Below are 18,704 nucleotides of genomic sequence, written 5' to 3'. Positions count from 1 at the left end.
GCACACTGCCTCCAACGTTTCTCTAAATTGGAAGGTTTAGGGGAGTTTTTAATATTTAATGCTGTACTGTTTTTAACATTTGATTGGGAGCCGCCCAGAGTGGCTGGGGAAACTCAGCCAGATGGGCGGGGTATAAATTATTATTATTATTATTATTATTATTATTATTATTATTATTATTATTATTCCAGTGCTTCTATTTTTCCTTGCAGGGAAGGTTCTGTTCCACCTTTTGTCAACACACTCCCCCCCTTTTCTGCAATCTTCCTGCCACCTGCTCCAAAACAGAAATTTGGTGGGAGAACACAACACTTTTGCAGAAGAAACAGCATGATTCAACACTTTCAAGCTTTGTGATTGTGAGAAACTCAGACGGAATACTTTTTATTATTAGTGAAATCAATAATTTTCTAGTGGCAAAAACATGGAAGATGAGCAGTAACACAAAACGTAAGCAGCAATTTTCCCTCTTCTTCTTGTTTTTTTTTAAAGCATCCTAATGAAATCTTCTGGAGGAGGCAAAAGGTTTTCCCTTGGTATTGTAAAGCGCTTCTATAATTGGAAGTGTATTGCCTTATTAGCACCAATTCCTCTTATGCAAAATCTTTCTCCACTCTGAAAATACTGGAAGTGCCAGTGGTATGGGGGTTATTTTTTTTAGAAACCCAACATCTGAGAAGGAAAAGAAAAACCTTTAACATCCCAAAATATACTTTTGTACTGTACAATAGTCTTCCTCCCTCTTTGTCCATTTTCTGGAATAGAATTGGCTTTTTAAAATACACACTCTTCTGCTTCCTTTCCCAGAAGTAAATCCTATGATTTTCAGAAGTGCCTACTCTCAAGTTAAGTGTGCATAGGGCTGCAACCTAAAAGGCCAAGAGAGCAAAAATGTGCACTGATCCAATCATTCCACAGGGGATGGGTCTCGTTTGATGTTATCAATAACATTCCGACAAGACCAGGGAACAAAATGTTCCAATCGTGGCAGCATCTTGATGCATTTTGGACCATTGTATGCTGTTCAAACATACTTTTGTACAGTACATAATTAAGAGTTAACGACTCGCAAGCTATCAGTGCAAAGAACAACAACTGCCCCACCCTGGCAAACTATCCCGCCCCCAGAATGAAATATACACCAGTAACCAACATTTTGGTCATGATTGTCATTCAGTTCATTAAAACTCTTCCTCAGAAAGCAGGTCTGAAGAAGCCACAAACCAATTCATCCTCAGAATGTCTGTACATAGCAAAAAATAGTTTAAATTACATATGCATATATAGATAGATATATATATGTATTCCCAAAAATACCAGCAGCTAATAACAACTGCAAACAACACAGTTTGCTTTCCTGCTGTCGTGTAACTTTTATCTCCCCGACTTTTCACTATACATCCCTGGTAAAAAATAATGCATTTGAGAATGTCCTGTGGCATTTTACATGTTAAATGTACACGTTGCGAGTTAAGGAAATATACATATTGCACTCAAACAGCATTCTGCCAACTCTAGTTTCAGTTTAGCACCTTCTGTTCACTCTTTGAAAAAGCTCCCTATGGGAGCGGATTCTGTCCTGTATGTAAGATCAAATGCGACTTGAATTAATCCCAGCTGAAGCTGGCTGTGTGGCAAGGCTGTTGGCTGATTGGTCTGCCACTCATTCAGATCACCCAATCAGTATACACGGAGGGTGTTTTTTTCTTTTTTTAAAAAAGCAAGTATTCATGGGTAGCAAGCTGAGGGAATGAAAGAAAGCAAACAGCTTTGTTAAAAAAGATCAGCAAATGTAGGGGGCACCTGTGGCCTTTCGGATGGGAGCTATGACTGACTATAACTTTCATTATTCCTGAGCACTGGCCGTGTTGGGCAGAGCTAATGAGAACTGTGGTCCCAGTTGACACCAGGTTGGGAAAGTCTGCTTTAGATTATCGTAGGAATGGAGATCTTGGGGCTCAGGGATGAAGCAAGTTGCAGTCTAAAACTACCAGAGCCCTACAGTTTCTCCACCATTGCCTTGAGCCACCTGCATCACAGAAGGTTTTCAATGACATCAGTTGTTCCTCAAAGAAATAATTTGGTCAACAAATCTCAATGACACACCCGTCACCTCAGGATAACACTCCAGGTAGCATTTGCCAAACAGAGCTTTGTTACTCAGTTTTTCCCCTATGCACTTGGATTTGTCTTCCAGGAGAACTTATGGTAATATTACCTCATGTAAGCAGCAGGCCTATTTCACAGAGTTTCTGGTTCCCATAATGTTTTGGGTGCTCCTCAGAGATCACTGCATGTGGTAATCACATTACGAGGTGTAGCTACATGCTTGTCAAAGCTCCAGGTTTGAGGGGATCCTTTAAGGTGCACTCTGGTAGGCCCCCTGCTGGAGTTACCTGGCAATGGCAGCAAATGAGGGCAGTGGCTGTAATGGTCCAATAGCTTTCCGGCAACCTACTGGGTGTCTGGAAGCCACCATTTTAATTTCCCATAATGCCTTGGAATGCTTCTACAATGGGAGAATTGTGGGACATAAAAATGGTGGCCCAGAACTGGGCAAAAAAAGGTCTAATGGTTTCCCATGGCAGGTGTCAGTAGTGGGCTTCCCAAGGTTGCCAAGTGGTGCCACTGGGCTTGAGGACATGTACACAACAGCTCCCTCTTCCACACTTGCCAGGGTACATCTGACGAAACCAATGACCAACTCAGATTAATGTGATTTGCTGACTTGACTAAAGCACCCCAGTGGTCCTTTTGAAGACAGAGCTCACTTACCAAGAGTGTTTTCTTACACAGCAAGTTTGGGAGTGCAAACTTCACAATCATATAGGCTACGGTAATGTGAGAGTGTGCCCTGAGCAATAACGAAAACAACAAACTGGTTGTTTGTTGTTAAAAACTGGTTGTCTGCTAGGGTGGCCCTTTGTTCCTGCTTTATGGAGTGTAGTCTTCTGTTTGAAGGGCTGTCCGGTCTAAATCCAGTTTAATGATAAAGAATGCTAAGAAGGGAGAGCAGCTGAGGGGCCTTGAAGTTGCCCATCTACTGATAGCACCAGGACAGCAGATGGAGGAGGCACCCAGATCCCCTGGTCACAGTCTTCCCCACCATAGTGAGATGTACTTAATTTCTATTTCTCAATGTGCATCTATACACATAAATAAACAGATGCAAAGATTATGCAAATCAGTGCCCACTTTTGTCCTCTCTCCATTCTTGGGGGGGGGGGCATGCATTTCTACTTTTTTGGGGCTCTACGAGTCCGAAAGGTGGCTTCTCTGGAATGGCGCGGCATTTGGATTTGGGCCTGTTACAGAAAGGAATCATCATATTGCAAGTAAAAAATGCAAATGGATGAGAGGCATGCCCTTAACAGCCCTTGTCCAAGGGACTGGTCATCGTGCAAAAGATAAGGAAACATGGAAATAATCTGTAAACATGGGAAGTTGTCAGTTCCATTAGGGGGAATGCCAACAGAGTTCGCACCACCAGCCTTGGCCGGCACTGCTGAGCATGCATGTTTGTCACAAGAGACACTTTGCCTGTGTGAGAAAGCCATCAATGTTTAAACACCAGAGATGAAACTTCCATATGACCTCTAAACATGATGCTCAAAACAGAAGGCTGCCTTGTTGAGAGTCACCAAGAACTGGGAGACCAAAGCGGTGTGAGAATGAGCCCTTCCTCATAACAGTTCTGTCCCCACCAAGATCCCTTGGGCTCAATTCAAAGATATCTGAAATATTTACAATGCTCCAATGGTGGCAGTAAACTAGCTATGCTATGTTGTTGTTGTTGTTGTTGTTTTCAAAAAAGATCCTCCGATTGCACAAATTCCCCGTCAGACACCCCACGTTAAAAAAGCGAGCACAATGGATACTTGGCTCTTTGCGGTCACCCTGTATCAGTGGTGGTTTCTCCACACAGGTTTCTGAATCTATTCTGATATTTTCAGGTCTGCTGAACTCTCAACAGATCTACTGAAATGTATACTGATCTACAGATTGTCAGGAAAAATCCACACCTTCAAACAAGACAGGTGTTTGGGCTTTTAACATGAATTCCACAATGGAGAATCCATAAACCCTGCAGAAGTTGCTCCTTCAAGCCAGGCAACTCAGTGGATTAAAAGCAGAGTCAAATTGGCAGCTGTGTTTAGCAAACGGCAGGATGGTCCACTTGGCCTCCTCTGCCAGAATATTTTGTATTGTCTGCAGAATCAAGTTGCTAGCCAATGAAGCTTTTTCCGAGGGTTCCTGGGTGGTCTGTTTCAGACTCAGTCCAGTCCTTTGACTGGTCTGGCCAATCTGAAAGACCTGATTAGGAGATGGAGGGGTTTAGTGAGCCGAGCCAAAAGCAATCAATAAATTACCGTATTTTTTGCTCTATAAGACTCACTTTTTCCCTCCTAAAAAGTAAGGGGAAATGTGTGTGCGTCTTATGGAGCGAATGCAGGCTGCGCAGCTATCCCAGAAGCCAGAACAGTGAGAGGGATTGCTGCTTTCACTGCACAGCGATCCCTCTTGCTGTTCTGGCTTCAGAGATTCAGAATATTTTTTTCCTTGTTTTCCTCCTCCAAAAACTAGGTGCGTCTTGTGGTCTGGTGCGTCTTATAGAGCGAAAAATACGGTAGTAGTTCTCTGGACTGGCAAAGTAAGTGGATCTCCTCAGCTTCTCACACCCATCTGAAGTTCTCTCACTGTCTCTTGTGTTGGGGGTGGGGGAAGGGAAATTGTGTGCAGCTTTCCTCCAAGAATGCAAAAAGCAAAACTATTTTTGCCGATTCGATATTGGGCATTAAGTGTGTGAACAGCATGCTCTCCAAGGCTTTGAGGGACAAGGTCAAATTCTCTGCAAGGTCGCCAAATTACAAGAGAGCTGCTCTGATCCTCGCCTGCCAGATCTCATAATGCCAATGTTGAGGGGCTTGTTCGTGCAAGTGCTGTGCTCAAAAGGAAAAGCAGGGCCTGACCATCTGTGGAAACAGAAAACTTATACCTACATTCATTATAATAAGCCACCGTTGGCTGAGTGGGACACCAGTCTAGCAATTTTGCATTCGGTGCAGGAGGAAGAACACAGTGTGCGAGACAGGCCTAAGGTGCAAAACCAGGAATACCTTAAGGGCATTTACAACAAAGTTTTACCTGCCTGAAGATGAAGTAGAGGAGCTTCTGGCCCAAATGAAGAAGATGTTGTAATGTGGTTTGGGCAGTTTAAGAACAGAAACTGAGCACATTCTACCCTTAAGTAATTTGTGCGCACACACTTTCCTTGACAGTGCCTGTCATTCAAATGCTTAAGAAACACCTAATGTGTCCCGCTTTCACCCCATTTTCCAAGTACACATCATCAGCTTTCCAACTACACATTTTTCATTCAACTGCACATTTTTTTTAAAACACACACACAAAAACCAAACCCCTGAGGCACATAATTCTACACTAGTTCTGATTGGGGGAGCCATTCCATTTCCTTCTGTCACATGTTTTGGGGGGAATCTTGTGGAATGCAGATGTGGCACATAGAATAACTTAGCAAAATATGGTGTGGGGTGTACTTTACCCGAAATGGCTCAGAATGAAATGGCAAAGGTCAATCCTGTGAAAAATTAAAAATCTAACAAACAACAAAACAGAGAGGTCCACAATTTAGAACACAGTCCTAATTGTCACTAATGTTACACAGAAGGCAGTGAAAACTGGTTCTCCTCCCTGGAGCTTAATTCATTTTTTTTCTAAAAAAAATTATATATTAAAGCTCAGTAGCTTACGTCACAAAGACATTTCTGCTGGACAGAAGCCTGAAGAGAGAATGAGAGAGTGTTTGAGTACACACATATTGTTCCACAATCCAAGCATACGTCTATATTGAGCTATTTTTCTAGACGGACGAATGCCACTCTGTGGAAGATATGCTAGAGTGTTATTTTTTTAAAATCCATCTAAAAGGTTATGAATAATTTTCTCCATCATCAGTAATTAGAAGGGGGAGAGGGGGAAGAGTTCTAATACATGAGACATTCTCCAGTCTTTTGAAAGGCCAGCTCTTTGGTCGCCCTTTCTTATTCTTGTAGCAAAGTTTCTCTCCAGTTAAAGCCGCCGGTTGGTCCATGAGTGAGAGGGAGGATGGGTGGGTCAGTGAGTTGCCAGAGACCCGTCTCTCCAAGTTCTTCACAGCAACAGAAACCCAAGTATGGAATCTGCGGTTCATAAAAGAGATGGATTAAAAACCAGAAGGAGTGGGAGAGAGGAGAGGGGAACTACAGTAGAATAATTATTATAGTGCAGCCTTTCTCAACCTGTGGGTTGAACTACAACTCCCATCACCCCTAGCTAGCAAGGCCAGAGCTCAGGGATGATGGGAGTTGTAGTCAAACAACATCTGGGGACCCACAGGTTGAGAACCACTGTATGCAGCACGGAATTAGCACTCAATTCCGTATTATTTGCAAACAGATTCTTTTTCTGGAAGCAAATAACTCAGAAATGAGCATTAAACTTGCAGAAGTGTCTTTTATGCCATGCAGAAGCTCAAATATACATATACAGCTAGGGAAAAAGTCACAAAAATGGAACAGAGCCATTAATTCGCTGGCTTTCTGGAGCTCAGACAACAGGATACGATGATCTTTGTACAGTCGTACCTTGGATCTCAAACGCCTTGGCTCCCAAACAAATCGGCTCCCGAATGATCAAAACCTAGAAGTGTGTGTTCCGGTTTTCAAACGTTCTTTTGGAAGCCGGATGTCTGACAGGGTTTCCACAGCTTCTGATTGGCTGCAGGAGCTTCCTGCAGCCAATCGGAAGCTGCACTTTGGTTTCTGAACGCTTTGGAAGTCGAACAAACTTCCGGAATGGATTCTGTTTGACTTCCAGAGTACAACTGTACTTGGAAGATTTTTCACTTGGGGGCAACAGAGGGCCCACCTCGCTATACATCTAAAGATCTTTCCATGACTGGTGGGTTCCCATTACCTTTCTGACCATCTGTACAAAGTCCTTGGAATTCTGAGGAGACAGTCCTTGCAGCTGGCAAGTACAAGCTTCCAGGGAGGATGCATGGGCCACTATCAAAATGTTATTCCCTGCAGGGAGAGAACATAAAGAAATTGACACATCACAGCCACCTGCTTGTGATGAAGTTCATAATGCAAAACCAACCTCAGGAGCCTGTGATTTCGAGTGGGGAAGTGGTGGGAAGGGTAGAGTGCTTAACCCTCCCCCCTTCCGACTATTTTCACTCCTTGAAATCACCTTCTAAATGGGGTTCCGAATTGGACAAGGAGCCCCCGTGAGCCAAGGGTGCTTCCTGCTTTCAGAGGTTGACCCTCTCACTAGTGGAGGGTTGTAAGTAAAGGGGGGGTCGTGTATCTGAGGGGGCAGGGCTTCCTCCCCACACCTCCTCACATGACCTCCACTCAGTTATGTGCTTCTGCAGTGGTGTGCCACCAACCTGGGTGGCCATCGTGTCTAGTAGGCAAATTTATGGAGGAGAAAGCTCTTGATGGCTACTAGACACGATGGCTATGCTCTGCCTCCACATTCAGGGTTCTAGTTACAGGTAGGTAGCCGTGTTGGTCTGCTGTAGTCGAAACAAAATTTAAAAATCCTTCCAGTAGCACCTTAGGTAAAGGGACCCCTGACCATTAGGTCCAGTCATGGCTGACTCTGGGGTTGCGGCGCTCATCTCGCTTTATTGGCCGAGGGAGCTGGCGTACAGCTTCCGGGTCATGTGGCCAGCATGACTAAGCTGCTTCTGGTGAACCAGAGCAGTGCACGGAAATGCCGTTTACCTTCCTGCCTATTTATCTACTTGAAGTTTGACATGCTTTCGAACTGCTAGGTTGGCAGGAGCAGGGATCGAGCAACGGGAGCTCACCCCGTTGCGGGGATTCGAACCGCCGACCTTCTGATCGGCAAGTCCTAGGCTCTGTGGTTTAACCCACAGCACCACCCGTGTCCCATTTCGTGCATGCACACAAAAGCTCATACCAATAACAAACTTAGTTGGTCTCTAAGGTGCTACTGGAAGGATCTTTTTTATTTGTTTTGTCCATATTCAGAGGCAGCAATGCTTCTGAATACCAGTTGCTGGATGTCATAGGAGGGGAGAATGCTCTTGTGCTTGGGTCCTGAGTGTATCTGGCAAGCATCTGGTTAGCCACTGTGAAAACTGGATGCTGGACGAAATGGGTCACTGGCCTGATCCAGCATGACTCTTCTGTTCTTAAATGTGTGAAGGGCAAAAAGGCCTGAGCAGGGCTAGCAAAAAGGCCAATTTACACATGAACATTCATCATTAGGTAGCTGCAAAAATGCTCTTGGGATTTTAATACAGACAATTGGGTTCCTCAACAAAATGCTGCTGCGATTCCATTCTATTCTATTCCATTCCATGTCCCTTTTCAATTTCCCCAGTCTGCCAGTCAGGGAGCATTCCATGCTCAGTCATCACTGGGCTAGCTTTTTTTTGGTCCCTTTGAATTTTTCTTATGATGTATATATATATATTTGGTACTACTACAAATCTTGCTGTTCACCAAAGGCAGCTTATTGTTGTGCATGAATGCTGCAATTTGGTTACATGAGCAATGATGCTCTGACCATTGGAATTAGATAGAATGAATCTCTCACTCCACCTCTCACTCCACACTCCCTGCTGCTTTCTGTGGTTTAGCTGCACGATCCTTTCAACCTCCCTTAGATGTATACGTGACACTACAAAGCGACTTCTTGAGGATGCAATTCTGTACACCCCTGGCTTGGGAGTTAGCCCAACTTAACTAAGCAAATCCATGACTGCAAGGTGGGGTTTTTACTTGCCTTTGGCTTTGCATTCACTTAGGATCTCTTTTGTTACTTGGTAGCTTCTGCTGATGTATGTATCGTATGACTCTGAAATGCCTAATTTGCTCACCGGTATATGAGGTCTGTGGACAGAAAAATAGAAGTGTAGAAGAAAAGCAGGAACGGGAGAGGAGAAGCAGCAGAAGAGGAGGCGGTCCACCTGTAATAATGCCTTGTGGTGTTGGGGAAGGCCAGGATCCAACCTTCCACCTCCGCATGAATTCAACAAACCCAACGCCAATCGCAGGGATCCTCCCATTCAGCCTCCACTTCTTCAAATGCAAGATGGTTGGGATGAGAAGAAAAGCTAGAAGGAAGCCGAACTCTTTGCCAGAATAAAAATGGCTAGGCTTCTACCATGTGTTCATGGAGTGCAAACAAACACACACACACGACACACACACAGTGGAACGGTCTCCCTCGGAAGGTGGTGGACTCTCCTTCCTTGGAGGTTTTTAAGCAGAGGTTGGATGGCCATCTGTCATGGGTGCGTTAGCTGAGTTTCCTACATTGCAGGGGGTTGGACTAGATGACCCGGGGGTCTCTTCCAGCTCCATGATTCTATGTTCCTATTTTAAAAATGTATCTGTGGTCTAAAACATTTTACATAAATATATCTAGCATTCTACAGTTCAACATGGCTACTAGTCACGGCGGCTATGCTCTTCCATCACAGATGGAATCAGTCATGCTTCTGAATACCAGTTATCAATGCCAGTTATCAATTAATACCAGTTATCATCTGAAGGCAGCCCTGTTTAGGGAAGTTTTTTAATGTTTGATCACATTCTTCTTCTTCTTTTCCCCCAAATAGCCACAAACTACAGCTCATAACTCATCTGGCTCCTAACACGAGGAGCTTGCTCTCCGCCTTTTACTTTAGGCATCATGCCTCTCCCCTCCTCTTGCAAAACATCTGTCTGGCTCCCTAACCCTCCATCTTCATTCTCCAGATGCAGAGATGCTTACAGAGCACCACCTTCCACGCTTCAATTCAGCTCCCTGCCAGTCGCCTCTTTCCTGCCGTAAATCCCATTGGCCTGAGTAGGCTGCTGATGAAATGCACCACGGATGAGTTGGTTGGGCTTTTCAGCGTGCAGAACCATTACCCTCAACCTTTTGCCCTCCTCCAGAAGTTTTGAACTACAGAGGAAACCGCCCTATACTCCGACAGATTATTGGCCGACCATGCCAGCACTATGTCTACCCTGACTGGCAGTGGCTTGTCAGGATTTCAGATGGGAGCTTGTCCATCCCTACTTGGGAGATGCCCAGGATTGAACTGTGGATCTTCTTCATTCAAAGCATGCACTCTGCTACCACTGAGCCACGATCCTTTCCCATCAAAAGGGGAGAAATTCTCCAGATCACCTCTCATCAACCCCCGCCAGAATGGGCCATGGTCTGGGATGATGGGAGATGTAGCCCAAAACATTTGGAAGGCATTATTCTGGGTAAGGGTGGGGTAGAGGAACACAAGCTCCCTGTGTTCCAGCTTCACAAGGTCCCAAACAAACAAAAAATGCACCACATTGGCTTCTCTTACCTATAAGTTGTATCCACACTCAAACTGGCTGCCGCTAAGTCCACTGGAGGTATCCAGGCAGGCAGGGAGCTCCCAGCGACCCATTTCGTCCACTCGAATAAGCCCGGCTCTACACGAATCTTCAGATTATTTTCCTGCTGCAAGCCTGGGAGTTGAAGAGTAAAAAATAGGGCGCTCTGAATAAGAAACACATTACAAGTCTGGGACAGGGACATAAATAGGACACTCCAAGGCATTTTCTCATTCCTGATTTTGCAAATATTTTGAGAGCCCTTAACTAAAAGTCCACTATTTTTCATCCCCTTTGGGGGATGGAGTATCAGAAGCTGCAGGTATGCAAAGTAACCGTAGGTTTTGTCCCGCTATGGGTTTTTTGGGGGGAGGGAATTTTCATTCCAGGACATCTGTGCCTCCCCTTGCATATAAAGGAAGGAAGGAAGGAAGGAAGGAAGGAAGGAAGGAAGGAAGGAAGGAAGGAAGACAATATGAACAAAGCATGAAGGCAGCCCTGTATCAGGAAGTTTTTAATGTCTGATGTTTTAGTATGCTCTTATATATATATGCCTGGAGTGGCTGGGGACACCCAACTGGATGAGTGGGGTATAAATAATATAAATAATAAAAATATGATTATTATTTAATCCAGCTACCTTGTTGCCATCTTCTTACCTTTCAAAATATAGTGTGCAGTCTGTACGCAGCGCAGTGACGGGGAACAGTAGATGTGGTGGATGACTGTGTTACTTTCAAGGAGGGCCTCACCTGTTTGAAGACACATGCTCAAAATGAGAGTGCATTCAGACCTGGAGAATATTGCATCAGTTTTCCTGATTATAATGCTACAGATTCTTTCTTTCCAACTATCCCACCTTCTTTCTCCCAAACTCAAGGTGGTGTACATAGTTTTCTTCCTTCCCATTTTACCCTCACAACAACCCTGTGGAATAGGTTAGGTCGAGAGGTCATGCAGTGAGCTTCATGGCAAGAGTGGGGATTTGAACCTTGTTCTCCCAGCTCCTACTCCAGCTCTCTAACCACTACACCATACTGTCCTGGCTCCTGCTTGCTGGTTTCCTATGGCCATCTGGCTGGCCACTGTGAGAACAGGAGGCTGGATGAGATGGGCCATCAGCTTGACCCAGCAGGCTCGTCTTTTGTTCATCTATTCTTAGCCTGCTATTATTATTAGTGCTCTGGGTCAGTTTGCTCCTGATCAATAGTCGTTTCCTGTTTAAAGCAGGGCTTTTGCTGCTGGGGCCACAGCAGTTCCTTCGATATCTGGCAGATAACCATTTCAGTCTTGAAACAAACACAGCAGTTTGGTGGCGAAGCAAGACTCATTTTCCACCTGCAGGGGGCAGCCGCATTGCACTTTCCAACTCTTAGGATTCTGGTAGAAAAAACTGGCAGATTTCACTGTGACTTCCCATCTGCTTTAAGTAAAGAATCTTGCACTCTGTATGAATACAGGGCAGATATTATTTGAGCATCCCAGTTGATCTGTTCTGCTGTAAGCTGGGAACACTTCTGGCTGCAATTGTCCTCTTCCGGCAGCCCACTGAAACTAACAAAACAATGGGGTGGGCTTCAGGGAGACTATCCATTCATTATTTTAAGGAATGCTTGTGTTTAGAGAACGCTTAATAAAATAGGAAAATAGTTTGTCCGTATATTGCTGTTGTTGCAATCAGTTATTTCTCTTATAAGAAAGAAGCTCATCCTTTGCACACAGAAGGTCCAAAGTTGAATTCCCAGCACTGACAGTTAAAAAATATTAGGTAGTGGGTTAGAATAATGGAGCTGGAAGGGTCCCCCGGGTCATCTAGTCCAATCCCCTGCAATGTATGAATCTCAGCTAAAACATCCATGACAGATGGCCATCCAACCCCTGCTTAAAAACCTCCAAGGAAGGAGAGTCCACACCTTCCAAGGGAGTCGGGTCTGTGTCAGGACTATGCCAGAGATGACAATAATGAACTAAATGGACAGACTTGTCTAGTCTGGTATAAGGCAACTTTGTACTTTTGGTCAATTAAATCAATTGATTCATCCTCTCTCAATCTAAGGCAGGGCACTCCAACACATGCTTGAGGGCTTCTTTGGAGGCCCTTGGAAACATTTGATGCCCCCTGCAGCCCTTGCCCTGCCTGCCCAAAGCCCAGCGGAGGTGCTGGGCTTTGGGAAGGAGGGATGATGGTTCTGACATGGTCCTGGAGTCCTCCTACCTCCTTCCCAAAGCCTAGTTTGCACTTTCCCAGCTTCGGGAAGGAGGTGGCAGGGCTCTAGGACCCTGCCAGAGCCTCACGCCTCCATCCCAAAGCCTGGTGCCTCGCTTAGCTGCCTTTGGGAACATGGGAAAGGGGTGCAAAATCTTGGTCTTGTACCTCATCCTGCACGACAAGGCAGTGTATGGCTCTCTTGGTATGAAAAGTAGGACCGTCCTGATCCAAGCCATAAGGATTCCTAACTGGTGCCAAATCTACCGCCTTGATTTTTCTCCCCACAACTTCTGATTGCCAACCCACAGATAAAGGAGAGGTCCTCTAGCAACATGAAGACTCCCTAGCAGGCCAGTTTAGAGGGACATGGCTGGAGCCTACCACCTTCCTACCTTCTCAAGAGACTCCCTCCTGAACACACACCCTCCTATTGCAAATGCAGCACAACTTATATCAACATCATGCCACTTAAATCAAACATTTCTAGACAGGAACATTTCTTTCTGCATCTAATTATTACCCTGACCTTTGACACCTGAGATGCACATTTTCAGGGTATCACCCTCTTCCTGAAACTGTAATCGGTTTTAACTGTTTTATAAGACTGAATTTTAAATGGTCGTAACCTGATGGTGAAAGGCGGAACAATGAATTTAATAATAATGATACCAGAGCAACAATTCTATTGTGATCACAATAAGGTCCTGAGGCTTCTACACACAGAGATGGGTAACTGGACTGCCCACAGTTTGCTGGGTGAGAAAGCAGGCAACTCTCAGGGTTGTGAGTGATAATCACAGCCAACAATTCCACACGTGCTAAAATAATGCTTTGTCCCCTGCTGTATGACTAGGTGTCGAATGTCTTGCTTCCCCGAGATATTTTGCACGGAAGAAGCAAGGAGCCGGCCTTCTCACGCAGTGCTTGGAGAATCTCAGCATTGGGAAGCTTCCCCAGCGACTCGTTCATTTCTCAAACAGGCACTCAAATCGATGTGTCACTACAGCAGCTCATGGATTTGCAGCCAAATGTGTTTTCGCTGCTGAGCTGACAGTTATGTGCAAATAGAGATCACAGCTTAAGTCGTCACCTCCAAAGTTACCCCGACAATGGCTGCTGCTCGTCTCGCACAGGAACTGGCACAAATGGCAGCACAGAAGGGCAGCAGGGCCACCAGGCAAGCCTTGGAAACTGCTGCGCTCATGCAGAATGTAGGAAAATTGCAACAGCTCCCTGTCTAAACCAGCCTTCGCCAACCTGGTGCCCTCTAAATATGCTTGACTACGTGCTGGCTGGGGCTGAGGGGTTTGAAGCCCAAAACCTCTTTAGAGCACCAGGGTTGCAAAGCCCGGCTTAAACCAACCAACCAAAGAGACTTGCAACAATCCTAGGCTCAAGGTCCATTCAGGGGCGTAGCTAGCTGCTCCGGAACCAGAGTGGTGGGGGCGGGGCAAGCTGCCCATGTGGGCGGGGCGATTCACCCATGGGGCTGCGATGGTAATCCGCGCACAGGGGTGCCGCAGAGACCCACCCATGGGGGGTGTGCCATTGCAAGCTGCCCACGGAGTCCGCCTGGCGGACACAAGCCCCACGCTGCTATTTCAGGCAGTGCGGGGCCGCGAGTCACCGTGTCACTCCCAGGAGAGACAGATGGCTTGGGTGGGCTGCAGGCCAGGCCCCGCGGTAAGTGCCGCCCCCCACGGTATGCCATTTTGTCACCCCCTCAAGGATGACACCCAGGGCGGACTGCACACCCCGCATACACCCTTCCTACGCCCCTGGGTCCATTCTCCCAATGGCTGCTGCTGCTGAATAAGATTAACCTTTGGCAGGAATAGTCGTGTTTTCCACCTCTTTCTCTTCTCTCCCCTTCACCACACTTGGAGTATTTGGTTCAGAGCCAATACAAAATTGGTTCCCTGCCAGTTAATGACTTACAACAATAGACAGGGTGCCCAAGTGCAAACGATGTCAGTGTAAAGGAAATAATTTCTCTGAACATAAGAGCATGTGGAGAGCCTCATCTAGTTCTTACAGTGGCCAACCAGATGCCTGTGGGAAACCTGCAGGGGACCAAAGCACAAGAGCCCTCTCCTCTCCTGTGGTTTCCAGCAATTGCTTTTTCAGAACCATTATTGCCTCTGGCAGCAGAGACAGAGCATAGCCGTTGTGGCTCGTAGCCACTGATAGCCCTTCTCCTCCATGACTTTGCCCAATCCTCTTTTAAATCCATCCACATTATTGGCCATCACTGCCTCCTGTGGCAGTGAGTTCCACAGTTTAACTATACGTTGTGTAAAGAACTTCAGCTTGTATAGCAAGCTGCACCAGCTGAAATCCCAGCTTCCGCTGCTAGTGCATCTAGATGCAAAAATAAAGGGCAGGTCTCCTGCACTTTTAATAGAAGAGGGCATTTCACCAAATGTAGTTTGTCATCTAAGCTGAAATTCTCTTTTTTTAAAAAGTCTTTTATCTTCTCTTGGTATTTCTTCACCTATTAAACCTAAAAGAAAGACTTTTTATGTATGCAATGGCAGCGGCAGCAAGAATGCGACTAGCCCAAAAATGGAAAGAAGAACCACCACCAACAAAGGAAGACTGGCAGACAAAACTGATGGAATATGCAGAAATGGCGAAACTGACGGGGAAGATCAGAAACCAAGAGGATCAAGTGTTTGCTAGAGACTGGAGTAAATTTGTAGTTTACTTAAAAACCCCCACTGTAAACAGTTAAAATCATTGGTAGTGTAATGACATTTGTAATGTGAAATTGATTATGATAATCAGAGATATAGAATAGCTGGACAAAGCATAAGATGCAGAAAACTTAACCTTTTAATATAACAACCAATGGGAGGGAGGGGAGGGAGTCTGAAGGTTCAGAGAACCTTGTAATCTTATGTTTGAATTGGTTAGAGATAAAGTGTATAAAAATGTGAAAATCTAATTTAAAAAATATTTTTTAAAAATGAAATTCTCTTTTTTTACAAAGCTGTTAAAAGTGCAGGAGTCCCCCCCCCTTTTGCACCCAGGCACACTAGCAGTCAAGCACAACTAACGGGGTGGTCCTCCAGATCTTGTTGGGTCTCCACTCCTAGTCGGCATGGCCGACAGCCAGGGATAATGGGAGTCATAGTGCAGCACCACCTGCAAGGCGCCACACTGGCTACCCCAGGAGTAGAGGATCATGGGAAGAGGTGAGCAGGAGGGACACGGTGAGGAATGGGGGTTTTCTTTCACTGAGACTGAAATCTGAACCAGAAGAAGAATTGGGAGGTTGTAATTTGAGGTGAGCATTATCAGCCCTTGAGGCTCATATTTCTTAACCTAGAAAATCTAGACTCTGAGACATCTCTGATTTCCAGCTCATAATGGCTTCTTTGCAGTGGGCCTCATGCACTTTAATTCAAGGTGATGGCAAGTAGGAAAAGCCACCCCTCGATTGGTACCTCTCGTCCTCTAATGCCCAAGAGTAGTTTTGGAAGAGTTGCAAGTCAGAGCGAGCAGGCCTGGTTTTATTATTATTACTATCGTGATCAATGTGCTACAGCTGCTCATGTTGTGGCTGGATGTTTGACAGACAAGGATCCGTTAAGAGAGCAAGAGACACTAGAACCCAAAACTCTCAAGGAGACAAGTTATAAGTACCCATATAAAAAGGTAAAGGACCCCTGATAGTTAAGTCCAGTCGCAGACGACTCTGGGGTTGCGGCTCTCATCTCACTTTACAGGCTGAGGGAGCCAACGTTTGTCCACAGACAGTTTTTCCGAGTCATGTGGCCAGCATGACTAAGCCGCTTCTGGCAAAACCAGAGCAGCACACAGAAACGCCGTTTACCTTCCCACCGGAGCGGTACCTATTTATCTACTTGCACTTTGACGTGCTTTCGAACTGCTAGGTTGGCAGGAGCTGGGACCGAGCAACAGGAGCTCACCCCGTCACAGGGATTTGAACCGCCAACCTTCTGATCGTCAAGTCCTAGGCTCAGTGGTTTAGACCACAGCGCCACCTCTAATAGAAAAAGAAAAATACTGTTCCCCAAGTGGGGAGCTTACCCACAAGCCGTGCTTGAGTGCAGCCAAACACTGTGATGGGGGCATCCTTTTCATAATCCCTGAAACCACCACTCCGTTGAGGTAGGCTGTGAGGCATATTCAGGTTTGTCCGCATGTACCTTCCTGTCAGGAGACACAGAGAGCAAGGAGGCAAAAATTTAGGTGATTCCCCCAAGTGTATGCCCTTCAGGTAAAGGTAAAGGTACCCCTGCCCGTACGGGCCAGTCGTGTCCAACTCTAGGGTTGTGCGCCCATCTCACTTAAGAGGCCGGGGGCCAGTGCTGTCCGGAGACACTTCCGGGTCACGTGGCCAGCGTGACTATGCGGCATCTGGCGAGCCAACACCAGCGCAGCACACAGAACGCCGTTTACCTTCCCGCTATAAAGCGGTACCTATTTATCTACTTGCACTTAGGGGTGCTTTCGAACTGCTAGGTGGGCAGGAGCTGGGACCGAAAGACAGGAGCTCACCCCGCTGCGGGGATTCGAACTGCTGACCATGCGATCAGCAAGTCCTAGGCACTGAGGTTTTACCCACAGCGCCACCCACATCCTATGTCCTTCAGGTAGCAGTTCTCAAATTGTAATGTGAGTTCCCCCAGCCATCCAAGAGAGGCAACAAAACATTTGGAAGATTGTGTGATGTTCCAGAGAGGGAGAAGATCCTGCAGAAGGGAGTCCTAAGGTGTTTACTTGAGGGCAGCTAGATCCCCACCCCAATACAGTTCCTCCTGAGAGTGAGAGAATGTCAATAGGTCTTGTTGTTCCCAAGCAGAGCTGCTCTCTATGCATTTGAAGTGTGCAGAGGTCAAAAGCCCTATGCATCAGCCACTTGGGTTGGGGGGCAACTGAAAAGCAAACACCCTACTCTACAACTTTAAAAGAAAAAAATATGGGTGTGGGGAATGGAGGCAGTGTGCATCCCTTGAACTTGTAATGGAATCTACCAGACGGTAGATTCTGAAGACGAAGATTGGTCTGACTGGATCTGTGGAGTCCACTTTGACATTTCAGTAGTGCAGGAGGAGTTTGGATTTGATATCCTGCTTTATCACTACCCCAAGGAGTTTCATAGCGGCTAACAATCTCCTTTCCCTTCCTCCCCCACAACAAACACTCTGTGAGGTGAGTGAGGCTGAGAGACTTCAGAGAAGTGTGACTAGCCCAAGGTCCAGTGGCGTAGCGTGGGCTGTCAGCACCCGGGGCAAGGCAAGTAATTTGTGCCCCCTAACCCGTGGATTTGCGCCCCCTAACCCGTGGATTTGCGCCCCCTAACCCTAACCCCCAGATGTTGCGCCCGGTGCGGCTGGCACCCCCTGCACCCCCCACGCTACGCCACGGCCAAGGTCACCCAGCAGCTGCATGTGGAGGAGCGGGGAAGCAAACCCGGTTCACCAGATTATGAATCCTCCTCTATTCCCAGTGAACTAATGTCTGCTCTGATGGCATTGGATGTCTCCCAATAAAAAAAGTAAAACACTGTGATAGAAACAAACTCACCTTTGGCATCAAAACACTGTGAGAGCCAGTATTTTCCAAACACAACGTCCATCCTTTCGCCATGTCGGCAAACGAAAAGGCACCTCTTCTGTGGCCCAGGTGAGTTGGCGATCCTTAAGGGCTGAGGATGAGGTTAAAAAAGCAACACCTTAGTATAATAAATAACCAGCCTTCCTTTCCCCCCTTCTGGTGTTTCAGCCTGCCTTGGCGGCAGGTAAAGGTGCAGATGAACCTTACCTGCATGCTCTGGCAGAAGATTGTGAGGGGCCCAGTATCCCCTGGTCCTTGGTCTTCCTGCAACCTTCGATCCATCACTCCGTCAGTGAACATCAGGAGGGAGGGGGACGAAGTGGCGTTCAGAATGGAATATGACCTGCCAAAACAGGCACAGGTAGTTTGTGGATGCTGACGCACATTTCATTTATTTAATGGTGTACAGCCCACTTTCCCCCATAATAAAGTATGTACAAGGCATCTGGGCAGGCTCTGAGTGAGATGATCAGCCAGGATTTCTGGGTTGCAGTTTACTAATTTCT

General features: G+C 46.2%; 1 protein-coding gene and 1 long non-coding RNA gene across 2 annotated transcripts in view; both read right to left on the bottom strand.

The window, feature by feature from the left end:
* Window positions 1-354: 354 nt before the first annotated feature.
* On the bottom strand, window positions 355-4,363 carry LOC309357478. The gene is made up of 2 exons (XR_014163144.1): window positions 3,257-4,363; window positions 355-3,134 (listed from the first exon to the last, which is right to left on the bottom strand). It is a non-coding gene; the product is annotated as an uncharacterized lncRNA (long non-coding RNA).
* A 1,379-nt stretch (window positions 4,364-5,742) lies between these two features.
* UBASH3B (ubiquitin associated and SH3 domain containing B) overlaps window positions 5,743-18,704 on the bottom strand; it is a 68,267-nt gene continuing 55,305 nt past the window's right edge. The window contains exons 7-14 of the mRNA XM_081889840.1: window positions 18,406-18,541; window positions 18,169-18,289; window positions 16,669-16,791; window positions 11,063-11,155; window positions 10,394-10,538; window positions 8,824-8,930; window positions 6,976-7,085; window positions 5,743-6,200 (exon numbers count right to left, since the gene is read on the bottom strand). Of these exons, the coding sequence (XP_081745966.1) occupies window positions 6,063-6,200; window positions 6,976-7,085; window positions 8,824-8,930; window positions 10,394-10,538; window positions 11,063-11,155; window positions 16,669-16,791; window positions 18,169-18,289; window positions 18,406-18,541 (973 nt within the window). The 3' untranslated portion in view covers window positions 5,743-6,062. The remainder of the gene's footprint in view (window positions 6,201-6,975; window positions 7,086-8,823; window positions 8,931-10,393; window positions 10,539-11,062; window positions 11,156-16,668; window positions 16,792-18,168; window positions 18,290-18,405; window positions 18,542-18,704) is intronic.

The sequence above is a fragment of the Podarcis melisellensis genome (assembly GCF_964234715.1).
Source record: "Podarcis melisellensis genome assembly, chromosome: 15".
Classification (NCBI taxonomy): domain Eukaryota; kingdom Metazoa; phylum Chordata; class Lepidosauria; order Squamata; family Lacertidae; genus Podarcis; species Podarcis melisellensis.
Note: the sequence above shows the minus strand (reverse complement) of the source record. Positions and strands in the feature narration are given on the sequence as shown.